The sequence below is a fragment of the Chlamydotis macqueenii genome, chromosome 1, assembly GCF_036417535.1.
Source record: "Chlamydotis macqueenii isolate bChlMac1 chromosome 1, bChlMac1.mat, whole genome shotgun sequence".
Taxonomy (NCBI): domain Eukaryota; kingdom Metazoa; phylum Chordata; class Aves; order Otidiformes; family Otididae; genus Chlamydotis; species Chlamydotis macqueenii.
The window spans coordinates 83,301,125-83,323,849 of NC_141556.1; the positions used below are offsets into that span (position 1 = coordinate 83,301,125).

At 36.3% G+C, this 22,725-nt stretch overlaps 2 protein-coding genes across 4 annotated transcripts in view; one reads left to right on the forward strand and one right to left on the reverse strand.

Annotated features, from left to right (window-relative positions):
• The window catches only part of TIGAR (TP53 induced glycolysis regulatory phosphatase), a 168,354-nt gene that overhangs the window by 84,728 nt on the left and 60,901 nt on the right, over window positions 1-22,725 (forward strand). The window lies entirely within an intron of this gene.
• FERRY3 (FERRY endosomal RAB5 effector complex subunit 3) lies at window positions 1,385-22,708 on the reverse strand. 3 transcript variants are annotated; one of them, XM_086758460.1, is made up of 14 exons: window positions 22,598-22,708; window positions 20,971-21,165; window positions 20,547-20,692; window positions 18,971-19,152; window positions 17,126-17,225; window positions 16,909-17,030; window positions 14,583-14,689; window positions 13,642-13,839; window positions 11,741-11,848; window positions 10,540-10,608; window positions 8,781-8,983; window positions 3,855-3,912; window positions 2,606-2,673; window positions 1,385-1,634 (listed from the first exon to the last, which is right to left on the reverse strand). In XM_086758460.1, the coding sequence occupies exons 2-14, from the start codon at window positions 21,146-21,148 to the stop codon at window positions 1,542-1,544; spliced, it is 1,632 nt and encodes a 543-aa protein (XP_086614586.1). In that variant the 5' UTR covers window positions 21,149-21,165; window positions 22,598-22,708; the 3' UTR covers window positions 1,385-1,541. The 3 variants fall into 3 exon arrangements, with proteins under 3 accessions (XP_086614586.1, XP_086614579.1, XP_086614592.1); XM_086758453.1 differs by having other exon boundaries at window positions 11,720-11,848; XM_086758466.1 differs by lacking the exons at window positions 20,547-20,692; window positions 22,598-22,708 and having other exon boundaries at window positions 11,720-11,848; window positions 20,971-21,080.

A 22,725-nucleotide genomic window follows, 5' to 3' on the forward strand; every position in this document is an offset into this window, starting at 1 on the left:
CACGTTACTTGCATGATTCTTCTTTAGAAGTTGCTGGCAGAGGAAAATAAAGCATTTGACAGTTCAGCAATAGATGTTTGCTGGGTCACTTACATGGCTTCTGTACAGCATGTAGGACTAAAAAAATACTAAGCCAGGAGTTCATTAATTACATACTGACTTTATAAACATCATGAACTGATTAGTACTGCTTTGATTCTGGGTGAGAATTTTAAATTATGCAGTTTCCCCACAATAGAGCTTTGCAATCTTCACATTTATCAAACTAAATTATAATAACAACAATATTTTTTTTTAAATCACATTAAAAAAACTTTTGATTTTTAATTGGCTTCCAGCATCTCCAATTTTCAAGTGCAGAATTTCAGCAATACATATAAAGAGATTTCAGATTCAAAGCCAGCCAGGATCCCTGTGCTTCCTCCAGAACAGAACTGTGGACTTTAGAAAGCTACCTCGGACCTTCAGCACCCCAGCTGCTTTGCTGTGAGCCTGACTCTTCCAGCAGCCCCAAGAATCCCAGTTTCAGATAGACTTTCTTTCCCTGTGCCCAGTCTCTGCATTGAAAGATTGCTTCCAGCCACCTGGGTCCACAGCTGAGTTCAAAAACATGACTGTCCAAGATGGAGGAAAAGCAGTTCCCAACCTCTCCCCGACCTCTCAGTCATGAAGAGACAGGGCAAGGTTGTAGGTTTTTTTGACTGTATTCAAATTCATCCCAAGAAATTTCATAGCTGTATCTTGAGCTGTCTCTCCGGCATTTCCAATTAGATTGCTTAGCTATAAAACATTCATTATTAATAAGCAGCAAAACATACCTGCACAACAGAGTCCAGAACACTATAGTGTTCCTATTAAGTTGTTCATGTGACAGACTTGTCAATGTGAAATCTTGAAACAATGCAAAAATTTTAACATACTAAAAAAATTATTAAAAGAAGGAAAAAATTATTTTTTTAAACTTCTGTGATTTATAAAATGCAGCAGGTCAAATGCTTGTTTCATGGTTTTCATTCTGTAACATTAAAATGGTAAAACGAGGCACTAATACATTCTATTTTGTGATCACTGTGACCCTGGATAAACAACTGTGACAAATTATGTCAAAGTTATTCTAAGGAGACACCTGACTGTTCATATTTTAAATGTCACTGAGTAAATTCAGAAAATGTTTTTAAAACCCAATAATCTGAAGCTCACACAGAAGATCCTATTCCTATCATAAGCTTTTATTCCTACTACTTATGAATAAGAATCACTTGTATTTCTGTAGATTACATACATTAAGTTACACTGAATGTCTTTCAGATAAAGGTGAGAACTCAACATTAACACTGTGCTGAAGCAGAAAGCACGAGGCAAAAATCAATGGCTAACACCCAAGTACAGTGAGCATTTATCTTTTATTACCACAACATGATTCTTGAAATTGCAACAAATACAACTTAAGGTCATTATCCCTCAGAAAAGAGACATTCCAGTCTAGAATCTCCATAATCTCATCCTCTGTCAACAGGATACATCTTACTGCTGCACAAAATTCAATGCTTAGAGGTCAGAGTCAATGTAGAGGACACTCTGAAGATCTGTGGAAGCATATTACTCAGTTGATAAAACATTTCCTCAGAAATTGTCTGGAAGAAAAAATACACCAGTAAGCTTTGGCTTTTTGCTGTAGTTTGGAAGAATTAAAGTCTCTCTCAACTTTGTTTCTTGACATTTGACATTTCAGAAGACCACTAAGATAAATAGAATTATAACATATAGTTTGAAAATTAATTCAATCCAATCAAAAGATTGACCTAAAAATACTGTTTGTGTATTTATGTGACATATCTATTTTCCAGTAGACTTCTTGTTCCAGAAATTGATTATTTCTGCCTAGCATAAGCAGGACAGTGCTGTTTGGTTATCTACAGAACTCCTGCTCTCTGAATTCCAGGATTAGACTCAACTTCGCTACTTAGTTTATTCTTGGCTTCCTCCTTGCTCAGCAGTTTACTACTTTGTCAAGAAATAACATGTTATTTCTTTCCTAATGTAACTCTAATTTTTGTATTACTTCCAGTACCACCTTTTAGAACAAATAAAACAGTGCTGGCCACCTTTGCAAAACTTCCTGTTTCTGAAGATCAGCTAGAACTCAAAATTAAATAATTTAGGAATCTTAATTACAATTAACTTCAAATATCTAGAGTCATTAACGACTTTGCAGAAGCACGACTGAACTCAGTGCATTGCAACTTTTCAAGTTGTTTGACAATATGACTAATAAATGCCTAAACTTACACAGTCTAAGGTTAGTCCATCTTTTCAGAATAAATAACAGCAAAATAGTATCTTTCAAAGGTCATGTATTCACCATTTGTAAAGGTGAACTTCCCAGTTTGAAATTTTAACATCCTCAGAAGATACTACAGGATACAAAAAAAATTTAAACCCCTCTTATTCCTGTTTTATAGGCAAGGGACCAAACCTACATTGATTAACTTAAGCTCACACAAAACCAGCAGGGCATAGCAAAGCAATCTGAACTAGATCTGCTGACATTTAACTTCTTTTTCGAGCAGTCTCCTAGGTTGGCTATTAACTTGGTTTAACCTACCTGTGGTACTAAGAATTGCACAGTCCGAGAAATTCCTCCATCCCATGAGGCCATTTCCATCATGAAACCTGAAGAACAGCATTCATACTATAAGCATTACCTATACAATCTTCCCAGTCAATGACCTTATTACCAAGCAGTGAGGGAGTTTTCACATATGATTAGGATTTTAACTGTCTTAAACTAGGAATGTTATTAATCACATTGAAATCAGACCTGGCCAATCTCCTGACTGAAATTGGCTTTAACTGGAAAAATCTAACGAGTTATGGAGAAAAATCTATATACCATTGAAGAACAGAATAACCAGTCCTACTGTACAGCACAGTGCTAGCCAGCAGAAACGAGAGATTTTTCCAAACATGATGGTTATGGGTTCTTTCAATGGCTTGCTTTCATTGAGAAACAGCTCTTTCCTTTAGCTCTGATGTGATCACATCCACGTGAAAAGTACACTTGCCAAAAGTACACTGACAATCTGGCAGCAACAGAAACTACATGGACTTACTTACATGGAAAAAGCTCAGCACTCATTTATTGCGCAAGTGTGCAATATGGCATTTTTATGCTAGCATTTCCTTACTATAACAAATGAACTACAAGGTCCACAGGAACACAGTTGAGGCAAATAAAGACACTTAGAACAATATGTGTTTAATGAAAGTGGCTATATATGAAATATTCTATTGTAAATTACTAAAGGTGACAATAGGAAGAGGTTCCTTGAGTAGGTGGTAGAAAGAACATTAACACTACTAAGTATTCTAAATGACTGGTTCAAGTATTTAAGCACAGCACACAAGAATGCAGTAAGTAATAACACCACTTGCAAAGACACCAACTTGAGTTATGGGGACTTTCCATCAAAGAGATGAATTAATGCATAAGCTAGTCTTGGCGAGTCCTTATTATCTGAGGCAATCAAAATACAAGAGGCTGGAAATCATACTGCAGAGAACCACCAGCTCTTGCCCTCCTTCAGAGATTGCTCAAAGCATCAGTGAGGGCTTTTTCTATAACTGTCTATGTTTAAGCTGTAAAGATACCTTTGAAACACTTCTAGTCTCCATTCTAAGTGTCTGAGGCTATTTCCTGGTAGGACAGTTAATAATTTTAATGAGAAAATATAAAAGTGTATATTTTAACAAACAATAAATTATTGAAAAACACCTTTTTTTTTTGAAAATATACAGCTTGAGCTGGATGTCATAAAATGCAACACAAACAACTGAAGCATTCGCTAACATACCTTTGACACACTTGAACACAAGCTCTGCCCTCTTCAAGCACCATGGAATGGTCATTTCCTAAAAATTAATAAATGAAAAGCCTTAATGCCCAATGAATCTAACCAACAAGAGTAGCAGGAAAGTTATTAAAAAAAAAAATACATTTTTTTGCCAGAGAATCACATTTTCCCCATCAGGTATTCCAGCAGCATTACAGGCCATGAAGAAGGATTCAGTTTTCCACAGTATTCTAGGCACGTGGTATACACCTTACTGGTGACCATAAAAGTACTGTTACTGCTTATTGGTAGGAGAGCCCAGTGTGAGAACAGTGTATACATTTTAAAGTTGAGATCTTGACTAAAAATATTGTTGACAATCCTATTAACGACATTGGAAACAGGTCTATTTAATTCCTCTGTGGAGCTTCAGAAAAATGTATAATATTCCATGGGTAACTGTCAGATTCGTGCTTCAGCTAGCCAAAGGTAGGCTCCTGACCACATCTTGAACAGTAGTAACTGATGATTCCCAGCTATTCTTTGATTCTGGTTAAGGTTTATTGGTATGCCCACCACCTTCAGTAAAAACCTCTCAATACTGCAACTGGAAGAAGTTTCTCCTCTAAAGATGCTTTTATGTTAAGAGTTAAAACAAACAAAATCCATCTTCATCTGCTGAAGGAGTTTCAGTTACAGATAGCAAGTTCTTACCTAAAGTTAAATACCAAGATGGGATATAAAAACCACACTGACTCAAGATATTTCTTAAGATATGGTCGCAAGCACAGGTCTAAATTATTTAAAGTATCAGTTTAAATGCTTTAGTACATTAAACATTCTTTGGCTGTATGCTACAAAGTGAATTATATCAAGATGAATATTTCTAGTTAGAGATGGAATGACCGTCACAGTAAACACTTCTCAGAAAGAAAATAGTACCTATGTGTTCTGATGTACTCAACATCAAAATGAGCACTTTCTAGTCTGAATACAGGAATATAGACATGGAAACAAATTTATAATTCTACGTACCTTTTCAAATTTACACTTCACATAATTTTCTATTCAGTAAAGCTAGCCTTTATTTTGCAATGCCAACCATTGTGCAATCTGTCATTTTCAGAGAGCTTAATTTCAGGATTTAAAAAAAGAGGTATTTGAGAATCAAGGTTATCTAAGAAAGCCAAGTGATAACACTGAAACAGTATACTGAATATGGCTGCATGAAACAACTACTGAAAGCCAGTTTCTACTTAAGTGGGAGTATCTCCTGCCATCCCCAAAATATGTAGTACATTAAAAATAGTAAAAGCTAGAAATCACTTTTCAGACAGCTTTTTTTTTCATGATGTAAATCACTGTATCAATAGATGCTGCTCTTAGGGTATAAAACACATTAAGCAGAACAATGTTGGACAGTTTTTGTTGTTTGGTTTTTTGGTTTTTTTTTTTTTGTTTTGTTTTTAATTTCTAAACTTTCTGGAAGAAATACTTTTCTTTGCTATAGTTTATCTGCCTATGTTGCTTTGTGTCACATAATGTAGGCATTTATTGTTAGTTTTCATCACTGAAAACTAACAACAGGCTTATGTAAAAAAAAATTGTCTGGAAAGAAAGGTCCTGTTGCTCTGAAGGCAACTCAGGAGTATCTTGCATAATCAATAAAGGGAACTAAGCCTTAAAAGGATTGATCAAAACAGCAGGATATGATACTATTCCTTGGACTATTTCAGAGGAACATAGATGTTAAATCTTGTGGGCACTCAGGGAAATAACAGGTTGAATTCAGAATGTCACTCCATGCAAGCCGCAAGAACTGAAAATGACACAGTAGTGATTCAATTCTAATCCATCTTTAAAAACATAAGTTCTTATGATTTTGACACATTATCAGGATTTTTCTCTATATGCCAACTAACTAACACTTGTGGAAATGATGAAGGATCAGCTAATCAAAATACAGTGCAGGGGCTAGGAAACAAACAACAAAAAAAGCAAACATTCCTTCTCCTACACTGAGTTTTGATTAGTAAAAAAACACCTGGGACTTCTGGTTTTGTTCACTAGCAGAGAAGGCCAACTTCACTGATTAGAAAGATAAGCTGCAAACCTTTTGATTCAAACAAATTTGTGACACACTTACTACATGGGGCTGCTGCTTTTATAAAGCTAAGGGCTTACACCTTTGCACAACAATGTCACAACCAAGTAATGAAAATTAGAGTCCATAAATGTCTTGTGGGACAAAGATTTCAAATAAAATTTCAATAGTTAATTTTAGTAAATTCAGAATTAGCAAGATGTTTACTCCAAGTATATCTATGCAAATCCTAAACACTGTATGAACAGCTATATATTTAAACACAGGAAACTCAGATGAGAAATATTTGAGGTTAATACACCCCATGAATAGTCTCTCTATATACATAAACCATGTTCATAAGCATTCATTACACAGCTTTACTCCTTCATTTCTAATATTTTCCAAAACATTTTTTGTCTTAACTTATGATAATAGAGACAGCTGCCTGAGATGCCTTAAGAGTCACATTTTTCTGTGTTGCTGTTTGGACAGCAGCAATGGCTCGTATGTTGAAACTACCAACAAAGTGTGCCAGCTCTAGCATTTTTAGCAATGCCATACTATTAAAGCCATTTTAATCCCCAGTTTATATTGGATTCAGAACAGTGAACAGACAGTAACACTTCAGTTGTCCTGAACTTGAATGTGTCTGCTTTTGCCTTTCTCAAGTATCAAACTCACTTTCTTTCCTTTGTTTAACTTAAGGATTAGAATAGAGAAATCTGCTTTTGCTGTTCCAGCCATAAGAAAAAATAAGGAAAACAGAATTCCTATTATTTTTTCTGTGAAAAAAAAAAAAATAGCTTTATATGAAGGTAATTATATGTAATGGTTTCATTGAGATTCACACAACTCATTCTTTCTGTGAGGTTATAAACATCACTCTTCCATTCATAAAAGAAAACCTTTGGGAAAAGCGCAGAGAAAACTCATGATAAATGCCTGTCACAGTGTAGCATACAAACATCTCTGCAGCTGTGCTCCTGGTTAACCACTTTACAAAAATGTTTTTATGTAGGTGGTAAATGTAGATTCAAAACTGGGGCTGCTGAAGGCACCAAGTTAAGGTTAACTTTCAGAAATCTGTTATTATTCACTTTTCCCTCAACAACAAGTTACATATTTGTGTGCTTCAAATGAGGTCAGCCATCTGCAAAGCACTGTAATAAGCAATGCTGCTAATGCAATTCACACAATGCAGTTTTGGCTAAACATACACTTATCACACAGGTCACTTTCTGCTTACTTTGCAGAGACTTAAAACTCAATATAAAAAGGTGAATTGTTTTACCAGAAACTTTTAAGAATCTAGCACTAGACAGGAAGGTAATTCTTCAGTTTCACACATCCAAGCAACAACACATTGTCAAAGCATGTTGAACACTTGGTCTTGTGCTTTATTTGTACATTAAAATACAGACATGCAAATGAAAGCTAAAACTAACAAGTTTTAAAGAAAAAAAAAAAAGGAAAAAGAATGCAGTCAGGGCAGCTTTATTAAGAAAAAAGGTCAATAAATTTATGCAAGACAGTAACTGGGTCCCATGAGTAACTTGGGCTGCTGTCCTGCAAGTTGATTACTTTCATTTGTACCCAAAAAAAAAGTCCTCATACCAGAGATTTAAAAATTCAGAAATAATATCATCCATTCCTAAAAGTCTAGTTTTATGTATGGAAGTATATCCTTTAGAAGCTTCATTATTGGATATTTTTAACTTCTGCATTGCTTGCACCTTCATAATAATAGACCCTGATCTTGCAAAAGGAGGCCACTTCTACACTGTGTTCCAATCAAATTGTTAAAAAAAAAAAAAAAAATCACTGTTAAAAGCAATCCACTGGCAAGCCTTCATCTTGCTATTAGTTGGGCACTTTCAAAGAAGGAAAGGCAGTACTGAAATTTACAAGTGAAAAATCAAAGATTTATTTAAAAAAAGCTCACAGATTATAATTATCCATGTAAGGGTATCAGAATGGCAGTCTTATTTTTCTCATTTCTTTAATTTTATACACTTTTCACCTCCTAAGGAGGTGAGGCATATGGCTGTACTGCCTGTACAGTGCTTCTCTCCCTGCCTTCCCACCCCTTTTTCTTCTCTGTTAGTTTCTTGTGTGCCAGATGTGACAGAGGAAAGAGGTTGCCAATGGCATTAAGTTACTATGCACTGTGAAAATTTACAGTTCAGTAAGAGACAAGCTCTACATCTGTGTTCTGCTGAAGATCAGAATACAAAAGCTCAGCACAATAAGTAAGCACACTTGTATCTACAAAGAGCCTCAGCAATACGCTGCTTCTTGCCCACGTGGTATTTGGGGGACTTAAGAGAGGAAACAGGTACAAAAATTAAGGATGCAAGTGATTAGGAAGTGAAGACGACAACAGTTCAGAGCAAAGCTGATACCTGGTTGCTGCTGGGTAGGGCTGAGGTGGTGTTTAGGGTTACAGAACTCTAAGCCAAGCTTTGCTACTTCTGCTGCTCATAAAACTTATTTTTAAGGTTTTCTAACCAGCAACAATTAAGACTGGGAATCTGGAATAACTATCACATCAGTCAGTCTGAAAGTACAATTTCTAAGCAAAACCTGCAAGTCCCATTTTTCACTAATACCTGTGCAGCTGTGCAATAAGCTGGATCAAGGAAATGAAATGTTCAAAATGAGGAGTGGGAATAAAAAAAAAAGATTCAGCTGTCTACAATGTTTTTAACTGGTTCAGTTCCTTAATTTGAGCCACCATACAGACATGGGTGCCAGCACAATAACGTGGCAGGAGCATGTAACCGGGACAAACTATGCCATTTGACTTAAACCTTGTTGCATCCTAAAAGATAAAAACAAACCTAATCTTTAAATTTACTTACTTCCGACATATCATGCACCAAGAGGAGAGGAATACTAATAGTAGTAATGTCGTGTGTGCAGCAAACTTTGAGAATGTTTCTGAGTCCCATTATTGCAGGATCCCGCGCAGTTATGTTACTGGATCTCACATTATCATCCACACAGAGGTGAAAAGCAACATGAATTTCAGAAAGATTTGAATGGCGTGTGATATAGAATTCTCCTACAGGATAACATAAACCAAGAAGGCAAGATATCATGGTAGTGATCTGTACGAAAATACCATTGTTACATAACGTAAGGATAGGGTCAGTTAAGTCAAAAGGCAAATACAAACACACAAGATCAGAACACATACATAAAGAGATTTTAAAAAGTTAGAAACCAAGTCATCTAAAAAAATCTCTTGGAATATCATTGTTTTACATTCATCCTACACTTATTTCCCTGCTTTGATGGGTTTCATGAGCATCATGGACACCTGGTGTAGTAAGACACAAGAGTACAGGCGGATATCATCTATATATAGCACAAAACAGAAAAGCAAACACAGAGGAGGTGTAATACTCAAAATATATAATGTAAGCACTAAATTGCAGACAGATGTGGGAGTCGGAAGTACCAAAAATGGATGGGTTAAAATAAAGGATGCAAAAAGTCTGTGGAAAAAGATAGTGGGTTATGTAAGAACTGAGATATGTACTGAAGACAAAGGTATCCGTGATGATTAGAATTTAAAATAATTCATAACAATGGGAAGATTAGTAATGGAGTTGTTTTCAAAAAGTTACAAGACATTTGTTGGAAGTATTTTCAGACTTGGTATTCGTTTACCAAAGGCAGAGAAAGAGTAAGGGGCAGTGAAACAGAAGTCTCTATCTTACCTTTCTCCTGGAGATCAGAAGTCTGTACTAGAGTCAACAGAAAAGCAGGTATGCAATGCCCTTACTGTTTCAGTCAACAGATAAACATCTTTCTTCAAAGGTATTCTCACTGGTCATTTAAGTTAAGATACTACCCTTGCACTGGGACAGCTGAAGAACAGGTATATACTCCTTTCTGATGCCTGCTAAGGAGGTAGTAACCCCCAACAATGAATATCTAAGAGTAGTAATACACAAGCCGCTGCAGCAAGACTCACTCAGATTTATCTCTTAAGGACTCAAGCTGATTTATAATCCACTTATACTAACAAGATCTAAGACAATCTTGAAAGCAATTTTAAGAAGCCCTCTTATTCAACCATGTTGTATGGATTTAACTCCTCCCTCCCACCTCCAACTGCATATTCATCTTCAAATTCCACAAAAGCGTTCCTTATTAAAATTCATAATACATAGAGAAGATACTTCCTCTGAGAGGAATGATTTGTACACTCTCAAAAGTGAAAAAATAGACTCTGAAATGCTTTACTGTACCACAACAGTGACATATATACAATTATTTTCAAAAATAAAATTAGTTGGTAGTATTTAAGTTTCACCTTTTCCTAAGCTGCTCAGATACCTTTTTTCACCCTTAAAATTCTGAAAGGAAATTTTAGGCATAGAGAAGTTAAGAGATTTGCCCCAAGTCACATGATGCAGTGGCAAAGCTGGGAATAGAAACCAGATGTCCTGACACCCAGTTCTCTGCCTTAGCCACAAGAACATCCTTCTCCTTTGATTGAGGTCAACTCAGGTTTAGTTTATAATTTATGTTCTGACTTTAGAGCTAAAAATGTGCATCTATAAAACCCAATTTGCCTTAAGAAGAAGGGAAAAATGTAACAGAACTCACCCGGCAAAATATTTGACTGGTTTCGTTCAATATTCTTTAATTTATCTTCATTTCCACTACTTTTGTTTTCTGTATATAAATACATAGCACAGATATTAAACATATAATCTATTAATTACACTTTGGCATGAAAGTTTCATGTACCGAGATGATATCTGGCTTTAATTTTTATAATAAAGCCACCATAAAGTCCCCTAAAAGCAGGGGGATGGGCAGGAAGGGTCTTTGCTGTCTTCAGTAGACAGTGAAATGAAGCCTATCTCAAATCATCAGCTCTCTTATTTAATCATCCTACAATACCTCTTTATTTGGACAAAACACAGTGTTTTCAAACATAATACTGAACTTTCCAAACTGCCCCTACAGCTACATAGTAGTACCTTGCTATTGCTTTTTAAATAATGTAAGTATTAAAAACAAATTTGTCCTAGTATTACAAGAAAGAATTTAAAGACATTTACATAAATCAGTAGTATAAAACCAGCTTTCAGTATTTTCCTCAAGATTACAGCACTATGCAGGTTTCTAAGAAAACTGGTTTCTCTATGTACTCTTAGGAATCTATTCGTGTTACTGACGTATTTAAATCACATAAGTAGATCTCTGCAAGAAAAACAGTTTCATGATGTACAAGTACTGCCTTAGCACCATGTGGTCTGAAAATTTCACATCCATTTGTAAATATAATTGCAAAGTAAACCATTCACAAGGATTTGTTCAGCTCTAAAAAGTATATGCATTTAGTCAATTTATTATTCAGTTTTTAGCATTCACTGTCAAGGAAGGGAGAAAGTCATTACTCCTCTTCTGCAATTTTCAAAGCTTTACATGTTTAAATAGAAATAAATAAGTCAGATGAAGTTTCCATTCCTACAGGCAGTTTAAACTGCAGAGGAAAGGACAATGGCTCTATACACTTCCCGCATTGTTAAAGTATGATGACAGCCTAAGAACTTACTTTACCAAAAAAAAAATTGTATGTCTGTTATGGCAGCATCATGTGAAAACGTGTCCGTGAAGACAGAATTTCAAACAGACTTCTCAGAGTTTATCAATAAACTTGAACATTCCATTTTATAGATCAGGTAACTGAAGGAGACTGAAATCAACTTGCACATAACCATAAACATCAGCTGACCACTATGCTATTTCAAGGAAAGTAATTTTGGTTGTCACTGACCATGATGTCTTTTCGACTTACTGCTACGCTGTGCTCTGGCCTTAAGTACAACCTTCTGGACAATTTCAAGCTGTTCTTGAATTCCAGGAAAATGGAAATCTGTGCATTCTTGACAAACAGTTGCAAAATCTAAGGGGGGGGAGGGAAAAAAAAAAAAAAAAAAAAAAAGATTAAAAATCTGTGTCATAAGGCCGTGCTTAGTGACATTACATAATTCTGCTCTACTGTTCAAGTAAGGCCAGTTACAAAGGCAACCCTCACCAAAATCAAAGCCCTGTTGTACTCCTCTTTAAATACTAAAAGATTAATGGCAGAGACAAAACATTTTTTGGAATTAATTGTTTGGGGGAAAACAAGCCTTTTGACTGCTGTTGCTTTTCAAACAAAGTCATCCAGACCAAAAAAAAAGCTCCCAAAATAACAGCAATAATATATGTGTATTAAATTTAATTGTGCTTTAAAAATATCTTATTACTAACAGTCCTTCAATCTGTGACACTTTATTAAAATATACATCATAGATACTCCCAACAGCAACAAGAGCATTCCAGTTTGTTTCGAAAAGTGAAAGCTATTAATGATATTCATAAATAGAGTATTTGGAAAGCTGGAATTACAGTTCCTTCCTTTTACTTCTCAAAACACAGATCTGAAAGCTAGAGAAAAGTGTCATCAGCTGAAAAGAGCTGCCAGCTCCTTTTCCTGATAAGGAAGTATTATGTCAGACTTGGAACTATTATACTGATAATTAGGATCATAACATACTGCCTTAGTGATTGGTATTTGAAAGCTCCTAATGTGCAGCCATCTCCCCAAGCAAGTCAATGGGAGCCAAAACAAGCTATTAGCAAGGAGCTGGACTACACTAAGCAACAGCTACTTACTTCCCATTTTGAGGTACCTGCTCTAATCCTCCTTAAAGTTCTTAATGTACTCTGATTGACTATCTGGAAAGCACTGTATACTCCTGTGAACAGGCTGCGACAGAAATAGGCAGGGTAGAGAGAAAAATCTTAGTGTACTGTATCTTTTTACATGAAATCTCCATCATAAAATATATTTGCAAAAGGCTTTATTAAATTCTGGTGTCCAAAACCAAGGAAGAAGCAGCTCATATTCCAAAAGATGGTGTCTTCTGTGTGTATCACGATAAAATAAGGTCACAAGATGTTTTATTTGAACCAAACAAATGAAAAATCTCTTGCAATTAAAATTAACTTCAATTCTAGTTTATAATTTGTCTGAGTGTACTACACCTACTCAAAGAGTCACAATAGCCCTACAAAGTCCTAATATACAAGACTTGAGCTAGGCAATACAAAATATGAAGTATATAAAGAAACTAATCATTTAGCTTAGAAAAAATAGTCTGAATGAAATTAGCATGTTGAAAGTTCACACTTAAGTTCAAAGTTCACTCAAAAGACATGCACTTAAAATGGCTACTAATCAAGCTTTCCAGGAGGAGGCAAGTAATATTTCTACTGTTCATTTTTAATGGCATTCATAGTGCTGCAGCTTTCTAAAGCACGTGGTAATTTTATACATTTACTTACCAATTTAACAAGTTTAGCATATTTCATTTTCATCTTTGCAAATAAGTTTCTGTATGCTAATCTGACATTAGATAGTTAGAAACCCCTATAAGTCAGTCTAAGGCAAGGAAATCAAACATATTCCTTACTCAAACACAAAACCTAGGAAAGAGATGAGAGAGAACAGCGTATCAGAGCACAACTCTGTCCCCCATCCTTATCCATATCTCTTTTTGCATTTGTTACCCTTTTGCAATATCCTGTACAAAACATTAGGGTCTCCAGTAAATATTAATTTTACAGGGAATATTTTTTGTGAGAGAAGACAGCAAGTTTTTAAGTTACATTCATTTTCACTAACACAATATACCCCATTAGAGGACTCACCTCTTTTGATGCCGCTATATGAACTGATACGGTTATCCACCAGTAAAACTAGGCCACAGAGAGAAGTTGAATAGAGAGACATTGCAGTTTGAAGTCTGTGAAGTTTTACTCCACTTCGATGATTGCGTTTATGTTTACAAAAATCCAGCATATCGGCTCTCAGTAATCTCAAGTTATGCATGGTCTTCAACTGAGCTCCTGTACAGAATGTAAATGATTTTAATACCTACAGTAAAAGAGGAAACTCAGGATTATTATTAAAATGCAAGGGATCAGAGTGGTCCCTTAAGTTTACTGAAAGAGATCTATAAGGGAAATATAATCAATAACACTCAAAGAAAGTTCTTAACCATATATTCAGTTTTACATACATATCAGCAATTTACAAAATAGGAGTAAAAATGCAGTATTTTCACATACTGTCACAAAGCAAGGCTTATCTATACCTGTAATGAGCCTTGTTCCATATAAGGCTCAGATGAAGTACTAATGCAGTCAAAACAGACAGCATAAGAAGTCTCTATTGTGTAAACAAAAAGTAAAGTTTTAAGTATTTTTCTGTTAATTGATCGTGGGAATTGAATTTAATACCCACATTTTCTTACCAAACAAAAGAAAAGTTAAAATACAATTTTTAACCGCTATATGTTTTAATGTTTGTGTGCTTTACTACACTAGACACCTTGCTAGAGTGGAGAAAAACTTGCTTCAAGGATGTTTTCCATTAAGTATATTTCAGGTATCTAGATACAATATATACTGTGCTGTACTTCTCTTACATATGTAAAGAAAAAATACCGTAAAATACCATAAATACCGTAAAATTACCAACCGTATATATTGCATACATTGACGGTTAAATACTGTAAATAATACATGGTTCAGATATATTACTTATTAGCATCTGTTATTATGTTTGGCTTTGGTATCAGTTTACTTACCCAAGTGAATAGTAAAACTTTCTTCTAACAGCCTTTGCTCTTCATAAATTCTTCCATTTCCTTCTACAGATTCTCTCAGTTGACTAGGCTGAACCTTGATTTCATCACTAAAATAACGAGGAAATGTACTAAAGTGTTTATCCTAATTTTTGTTCAAGACCAGCAATATTTCATGAAAGCTATCCAAAGTTTTCCTAGTTAGTCTGTGGAAACCAAGAGACTAAATCTATTTGAATGAACTCCACTCATCTGAGGTTTTACCTTTCTGGCATACAACATTTCCAGCAGGAAGAACAGACTCCGCTGTTAGATTTACATTACCTAGCTCACTTGTAAAGCATTCTGAGATTGAGAAATAAAAATAAATGCCTATATCTAGCTATAACATAATAAGAGTGTAGGAAAAATAAATAATCTTCTCAACCTATTTATAATACTCAAAACCTTATTGCTGAAGTTACTGGATAAAACATTTCTTTTTCCCCCACACAAAATGAGAGGTTAAAAAAGCCAAGTCAAACACTCACAGTGTTCAAACTAGCTGGAAAGACTTCAGATAGCAGTTTTAATATTTTTCCCCAAATTCAACTGTCTTCAATAAGTACCTTTTCTGCTGCATTAAAGAACATTAACATCTCTCTAATTTGTTTCTGCTTTAATGTAAGGTTTGTCTTTGTTTCCAAAGTGCCTAATCTTCAAAGGTGTTTTATAAACTTGCAAGCAATTCCACTTATTGCAAATGCCTAGTGATGAGGCAGAACTGAGATATACCATTAATAAATATATACACACACATAAGCAACTAGATGCATAAAGTTCTATATAATACGTGGAGGGCTGTGTGTGTGTGTGTATATGTATCTTTTATGCCTATACATGTGTGTAACACACAGATTTTTCTCTCTTTAAGCTTCTAGCTGCCCTGCTATAGACTTCCTGGACATTATTTTCAAATGCATTAGGGACCTATAGTTTTCAGGACTCAAGACAAGCAGAGAGATCACACTTTCTGCTAGTCTATGTGATTACTATGATTCAAATAGAATAACTTCACATCTGTTACAAGCATCCAAGATTATGAAGCCAAAACATGCTCACTCTCTCTCAGAGGTCCTCTAGACCTCTAGCAGTCCATTTCTTCTAGGTTTCAGCTCTAAGAAACTTCACCTTGGTCTCTTCCCAGAACACAGGAAGAGGTTTGCAGTGATAAGCATGAATAACCTTTATAATTTCACTATCCTTAAAGCCTCATAGAAATAATCCACAAAGCTAACATGAAAGTTCCGTGGGAAAATATTTTAGGATTTGGCTTAGAGCTTGAGCTCTAAGCTCACTATTGCAGTGATATTTTACCTGGTCACTACTTTAGAAAGAGGTCAGCTTGCTTGTGAGCTATACATTCCTAGGACATTCTGGGACCAACTTAACAACTGCAAAAGACTTCCAAAACATAAGTTAACAGACAAAAAAATCTTCAGGAAACTAGTGTAAAATCTAAACACACAGCATCATCTTCCAATATATTTCTCCTTCTCTCTCTTCCTTCACGTTCCTCACACATTGCTTCCTTATCCCAAAAGAAAATGCTTCATCACTTTCTCTAAGTATTTCACGCATTATGATCCATGGCTATCTCCTCATATCACTGGCATCCACTTGGTTCAAAGGTGTGTTTCCCATAAATTCCTTATTGCATCCACCTAAATCTACTCAGACAGGCTCTTCAACTAATGTGAGGCATGAGAAAGCATCAGGTTTTACTCCTTCTATTTTCCTATTAGTAACAAAGGTGGTGGTTACTAATGAAGAAGAATAAGGATCTCCCCAAGTTACAAATCCTCATTTCCCTACTATTTCCTCAATCACAATGCTTTTCATTCAACTCTCACAAATGTTCACGCTAAAAATATTCTATTTTTTTAACCTGTCCAGTCATGTATACATTAAAAAAAGAAAAAGATGCTTATTAATTCAAAATTTGTGATACTGTTACCATTTATGTTCTGCAGAACATCCGTAAGTGGTAATGGAAAGCCTTGTGAAATAGTGTCAAAGACAGACATTGTAAATAAGGGCAAAACAGGAGGAAACCCCATTGAGCACAAGTTGTAGTTTAGCACATTAGAACACTTTCTGATACAGAAAGATTGTAACATTACACAGTTAAGAAACTTATAAAGATATAAATATTTAATTATGATGGTTTATTTGCCTTTATTTCAGATTAGCCATGTAATTAGCATAATAAAAGAAAATAAAGATTACATAAAAGCAAACCCTTTGAACTATTATAGGTGGAACTAAGCATCACAGAGGAATCAAATACCTGATTGAGCTGTTGTTGGGATTCTTTAGGTCCTGATGAAGCTTTATCACCCATTCTTGATATTCCTGCTTCTGGATAGCAGTAGACTGTTTTAATTCATTGGTCCATTTGTTCTCCAAATCCTAACAAGACAACAGTGATAGTTTGAGTTATTTGGGTTTTCTTTTTAAAGAAAATTATTTGCATGATGTATTCTAGTTCACTGAACTTAGTTTACCTGCTGAGATTCAAAATGCTGAGCCGCTAATGAATTTACATCTTGGTCTGTTAGTGATTTCCCTAGCTCCTGCATCACCTTATCCATTTCTGCTCCTTGTCTGAAAAAGAAACAAATGTACATTTACAGCAAGCAACACTTTCAAAAAATTGGCAGAAGAATACCCATCGTTGTCAATACAGTTATGATACAACGATCAGTTGTATCAGTCAGCTGGTCAATGCCCATTGCAAGCAGAGATACAACTGAACACTTAGCTGAAAGATACATTGCACCACTTCAGCCATCTACTCATCTTGGAGTCGGAACCATACATTTAAAGTCTGCCCTCACAGATATTCAAAAGAAGGTATGATAGTGTCCTCCAGATAATTTACTATCCTTATCATTAGAAGAGTTTTTGAAACTCTCACCCCAACCACGGTTGATGTAGACAGGTAAACAACAGGAAGCAGGCTAAATACATGTATTTTTACTAGTCAGATGTGCTACCAGCTCAAACTACATTCAACAAGGGGACCTGGAGTTGAAGGGTTGCCCTGCTATCACCAGTTCATACAATACCTCATCCCTCCTTAGTCTTCTTAATCCCTGGCTTCACTTAGTCTTTCACTTTCAGCCCTTTCTTCTGCAAGGAATCTATTTACCCTAGCACAGATTTAGCAATGAATATCTGTAAAACAAATTTGAGTTGAGGGTCAGGGATTCCAAGTCAGCTACTGTGCTACAGAACAACACCTATGCTCATGTGGCATTATCTCAGCTGCCACCGACATATGGAGTTTCTTGATTATGACAAATAGATATGATAAATTCTTCTGGAGTCTTCTCTCAGGATTAAGTGATCTTTCTTCTAGATGCATACTTGAGAAGAGTCAATAAGCAACAAAAACTTTTGCTAACACATTTTTGGCAATATTCATACCCAAATTAGAGATACATAAGATTCAGTCTAGAATCAGAATCATAGAATGGTTGGGGTTGGAAGGGACCTTCAAAGGTCATCTAGTCCAACCCCCCTGCAAGGAGCAGGGACATCCCCAACTAGATCAGGTTGCTCAGAGCCTCATCCAGCCTGGCCTTGAACGTTTCCAGGGATGGGGCTTCTACCACCTCTCTGGGCAACCTGTTCCAGTGTTCCAATAGAAGAAATTGTATGAACAGATATGCATTGTATAGTGTGAGCTTAAGTAAATACAACTCAAGAGGAACATTGCCACTTAAAATGCTAAAACATTCCTACTTAGAATATTCTGGCATCTCACAAGCTTTTCTAGTATTATTATCTATACTATATCTATATTTGTGTGCATTCATTTTCTGTAACTTGAGTCTCAAAAAGAACTCCACACTGTCCACGCTCCCTCTTCTGGACAAAGCATCCACCTGCAGCTATGCAAGCTTTTTCGGAAATGGGATCCCACAAAGACTGCAAAATTTCAAACTCAATAGTTTCTGATTTAAAGTTGGTTCAAGTCTTTTGCTCATCTTTTCACCTCACAGAACTTCAAATTTTTCAGTTAAATTACATCATAACAAAGGCAAATCATGGTACATAGATATACTTTATTTTCTAGATATCCTAAGCACTTCACATTGATACACCACTTTACAATGTGGATAGAACAATGGAAATTAAACCTTATATTACATTGATGGCCTTAGCTTTTATTATTTTCAATGACTGATGAAAATATAAGATAGCTAACCCTAATGATAAGTCTTAAAAAAATAAGGCTTACATAGACACATAGAAGTCGACACACATCCTACGAGTTGTGCAGACCCAGTGGCATGCACCCCTACTTAAGAGGATAGGGAAAAAAAAAAAAAAAAAAGAAATACCTTTCCCGAAGTTTTTTCAGTTCCACGTCTCTTTCACTTATTAGTTCTGAGATACTGACAAAATAATTGTGTTCCAGGTTTAACAGCATTTCAGAAGCTGGAGAGTGTATCAGATCATGATAAACATCTGCAAAATCTTCATCCCAGCTGGTTTCTTCAGGCTTTGCATATTCTAACATTGTCTAAAAATTATAAGATATTTTAAAGCATGTGGTATTTTTTAGGACATACAAGGATCCCTCATAATGGTGGGAAAACCATTAGGCATGCACACTGTTGCATAACCTCCAACAGACAGGAATTATGTTTCCTAATTTGAGCTTTCTGTATGCTGCTTTAGCTTTAACATTTTGTCCCTTCCCATTTTCTCCCTCTGTCAAAGCAACTAACATCAGAAACATTAAGGTTTTGAGTACAGTGAGGAATTACCAGTTATCAGCCATCACCAAGTTGGAAAGAGCAACAATATCTACAACAGTATTTGCAGTTGATTAATTTTAAATAGGGCCCAAAACACCAGTTGCACAAAAAAATGCTTTGCTAGAAAGGATGACTAAACTTCTGATGATAAAATTCTAGTGACAACACCAACACCACTGATTTAGAAAAAGCAGTTTTTATTGAACAAAGAATGGGCCAAAGATGCCAGTTTTGCAAGCTCCTTTATACTGTAACACTCCTTACATTGGCAGTCATTCCTACCGGATTCACCTGGTGAATTGAGATTGTATCACTGAAATGTAGGTTAGAAATGTCAGGAGATGTTCTAATCCTAAACCCTCCACTCAGGCGAACCTATTCATAGAAAATGCTAGCAGAGAAGACTAAACTCTTTCAATGTCTTATCACATTCCATGTTCACCCAATACAGACTTTTCCTTCTTAAAGCTTAAGCTAATTTTATTTTGTTGACGTTCACTAAGGCAGACGATTTGCTTCCAATTCTCTTAATAGCAGACGAACGTTTTGGAATTTTTCACAGCATTCTTCTATATGCCATGACAAGCAAATTCAATTACTAAAAACTTTCCCTCAAATGCTGCAGTTTCTGTCTTTCTTTTCTTCTCTTCACTAGGACTTCTCCAGTTCTTTCACACTCCTCTATTTTGAGGATCACATGCAAAACCTAATGCATTATTCCAGCTAAAGCCTCATCATCACTAAATAATGTAAAATAGTCACATCAACTCAGAAAATGAGCTGAAAAGTCTCTTCCAACTATACACTTTCTCTTCGGAGTCTTCATTGCTATTTTTAAGATTTAGGATAGGAGCACCACTTTACTGTCTCTTGCTTTGATTCTAATGCACTATAACCCTTAGGTCTATTTTTGTTCCAAGTATCGCTAGCTATTTACCTCTCAAATTTTTTATCTTGTGATTCTACTAAATTAAAAAAAAAAAAAAACAAACAACTGAGAACTTGTAGGATGAAGACTTAATGATAACTTTCAGATAAAAAGAAAAAAAATGTAAGAACTGATCAATGAATTTCAGCATAATTTTGCATCTTCACAGATGTCATTCTGCACACACACTCTCACAGAGCAAGTCCTGAATATTAACTCTAATCTTACCTCTTTATAAGCTTTAGCCCAAGTATCTGCCAGCTGGTTTATGTCTACTTTTCCTGATTTCACTGCTTCCAGAGCCATTTCAGCTTCTCTATCATAATCTTTTATAGTTTCCTCTTCTATGAATTTATTAAGAGATTGCTTCAGGTCTATTATAACAAGAAGAGAATGGTCCATCAACAAAACATGTCAGTTGAAGTATCAGTAATCATCTAGGAAACATACAGATAAAGTTTTTTTGAAAACCTTTTACTTGGGCACCTTACTTGCTAGTAATGATAGTAATTTCTTCAATGTTTTGCTGTTTTACAAAAATATTTTTTTTAAAAGTGTTCTAGTAAATAGTCTTCTTTTGGTTTCTTAAAGGAGGTTGTAAGACACTTACAGACATGGATATATGACACTAATTTGAAAAATCAATTCTTACCATTTTCTATAAAGCATGGCAGATTGTGCAGAAGCATTAGACGCCCATGCAAATGACTAATATTCTCTTGCACAGGGAATTTGAGTGGCACAGTAAGCACTACATGTTGATTTCCAGCATTGAATTTGTACACATAGTCTCTCTCCCTAGTGCAGGTCCTTCCTTTATTAGGCTTCATCTTCTTGAGTTAATTTCCTGCATTAGAAATGAAAATAACATGAGTCACATTCTTGTAAAACCATAAGTAAAAACCATTAACTAAAAACATGGCTTTGAAAATAATTAACAGCTTCTGACAAAAAAAACTTAAACCTCCAAATTTTTCATAGATACTCATCTCAATTTTGACTTCCAAATACACAGGTTGGAACTGAAGCATAAATACCAGTTTCCAAAACACCAAATGCTTCTAAACTGTAATTGAGTGTATCAATATATGAATTTGGGTAATCACTCTTCCAAACTACAGTATAAGCCTCCTGGCTTAAAGGCAGAACCCAGACAGAAGGACTCCTCATAAATAGCAAACTTTAACTGAGACACTGTAACCACTGACATGCATGCCTCAAAATCTGAAATCTTTCACAGTGGACTAGGATTTAATTTCCTCCTTTCTGTGGATGGCAGACCTGAGGGGTGGGGAAGAGGAGAGGGGAAGTTTGCAATAATTTTTTAGAAAAAGCTTGTTTTGTCATTTTGTAACCTGCTTTAGGATAGGTCATCCTTATTCTTAAATAATACCATTAAAATAAGCCAAAAGAAAAGCAAGAGAACTGTCTACAGGACAAAAATACAGGATGTATTTTTGATACAGGGAGCACATACCTGTATCAGTTATTTTTCCCCTCCACTAGGGCTCCTCCTACAAGCCTCTTTTTTGAGCACTACCTGCAAAGCCGGACACGTTACTCCAGCTTATGTCTCCCTAGTGGAGCCTCCACAGTGCTAAAAAAAAAAAATCACAGTCCAAGGAGATGAAAAACAGAAAATAAAATACATTTTACACAGCAAAGTCCATGGGGCCAGTTTTTATGTTGTTGGCTTTGTTTTGTTTTTTGTGAACAAACTTGCATGTTGGAAACTGATTAAATAAATCGGTTACAAGTCACTTCACGACAGTAACAAAAATGTCAGGGCAACCAAAGCTAAACCACGGCGGTCTCATGGCCTGTCACGGAGAGTGATTTAAACAGCACCACTGAGAAACGGGTGCTTAGAAGAGCTTAGAAATACAAAACTGACAAACGTCTTTGTGTTGCATCCCGGGGAGAAAAAGGGCGGGACGACTGACGGCCGCTGCCTCTGCCCCCCGTGCAGCTGAGCAGCCGGTCTGTCCCAGCAGGGAGGGCCGAACCCCCTTTCCAAAACCGGCGTTAGTGCCCTCAGCTCCACCATAGGCTCTGACAGAGAGCAAACAGAGGCAGCGCTAGCTCCCGTTACCGAAGAAACTGAAGCAAAGCTGGCGGCGACAGGGAAAGGCCCACAGCCACCTCTAACCGCCGGAAAGGCTCCAAAAGCCCAGGGTAAACACAGCCCCTCAGCTCGGAGGGGGCAGCGCCCACACGGACGGGAGCCGCTTCCCCCGCCGGGAAGGACGGGAGCCGCGCCCTGCTCCCTCCGCGCTCACCTGGGTCCCGGGAGGGCAGCCGGGCGGGAAAGCGGGCACCGCGGGCGGCGCCGCTGTGATTAAGGAGGGCACTCGGCCCCCGAGGACGGAGGCGGTGCTGGGTGGCTCCCGCCTCCCCGTTAGAACCG

What these genes read in the sequence shown, in the direction of transcription:
- FERRY3 (XM_086758453.1), bottom strand. Translation starts at nt 21,148, where the DNA reads ATGAAGCCTAATAAAGGAAGGACCTGCACTAGGGAGAGAGACTATGTG. An exon ending in TAAGTCGAAAAGACATCATG is followed by an intron (nt 10,609 to 11,719) that starts GTCAGTGACAAC and finishes ATTTATATACAG; the next exon opens with AAAACAAAAGTAGTGGAAAT. An exon ending in CCAGTCAAATATTTTGCCGG is followed by an intron (nt 8,984 to 10,539) that starts GTGAGTTCTGTT and finishes GTTATCCTGTAG; the next exon opens with GAGAATTCTATATCACACGC.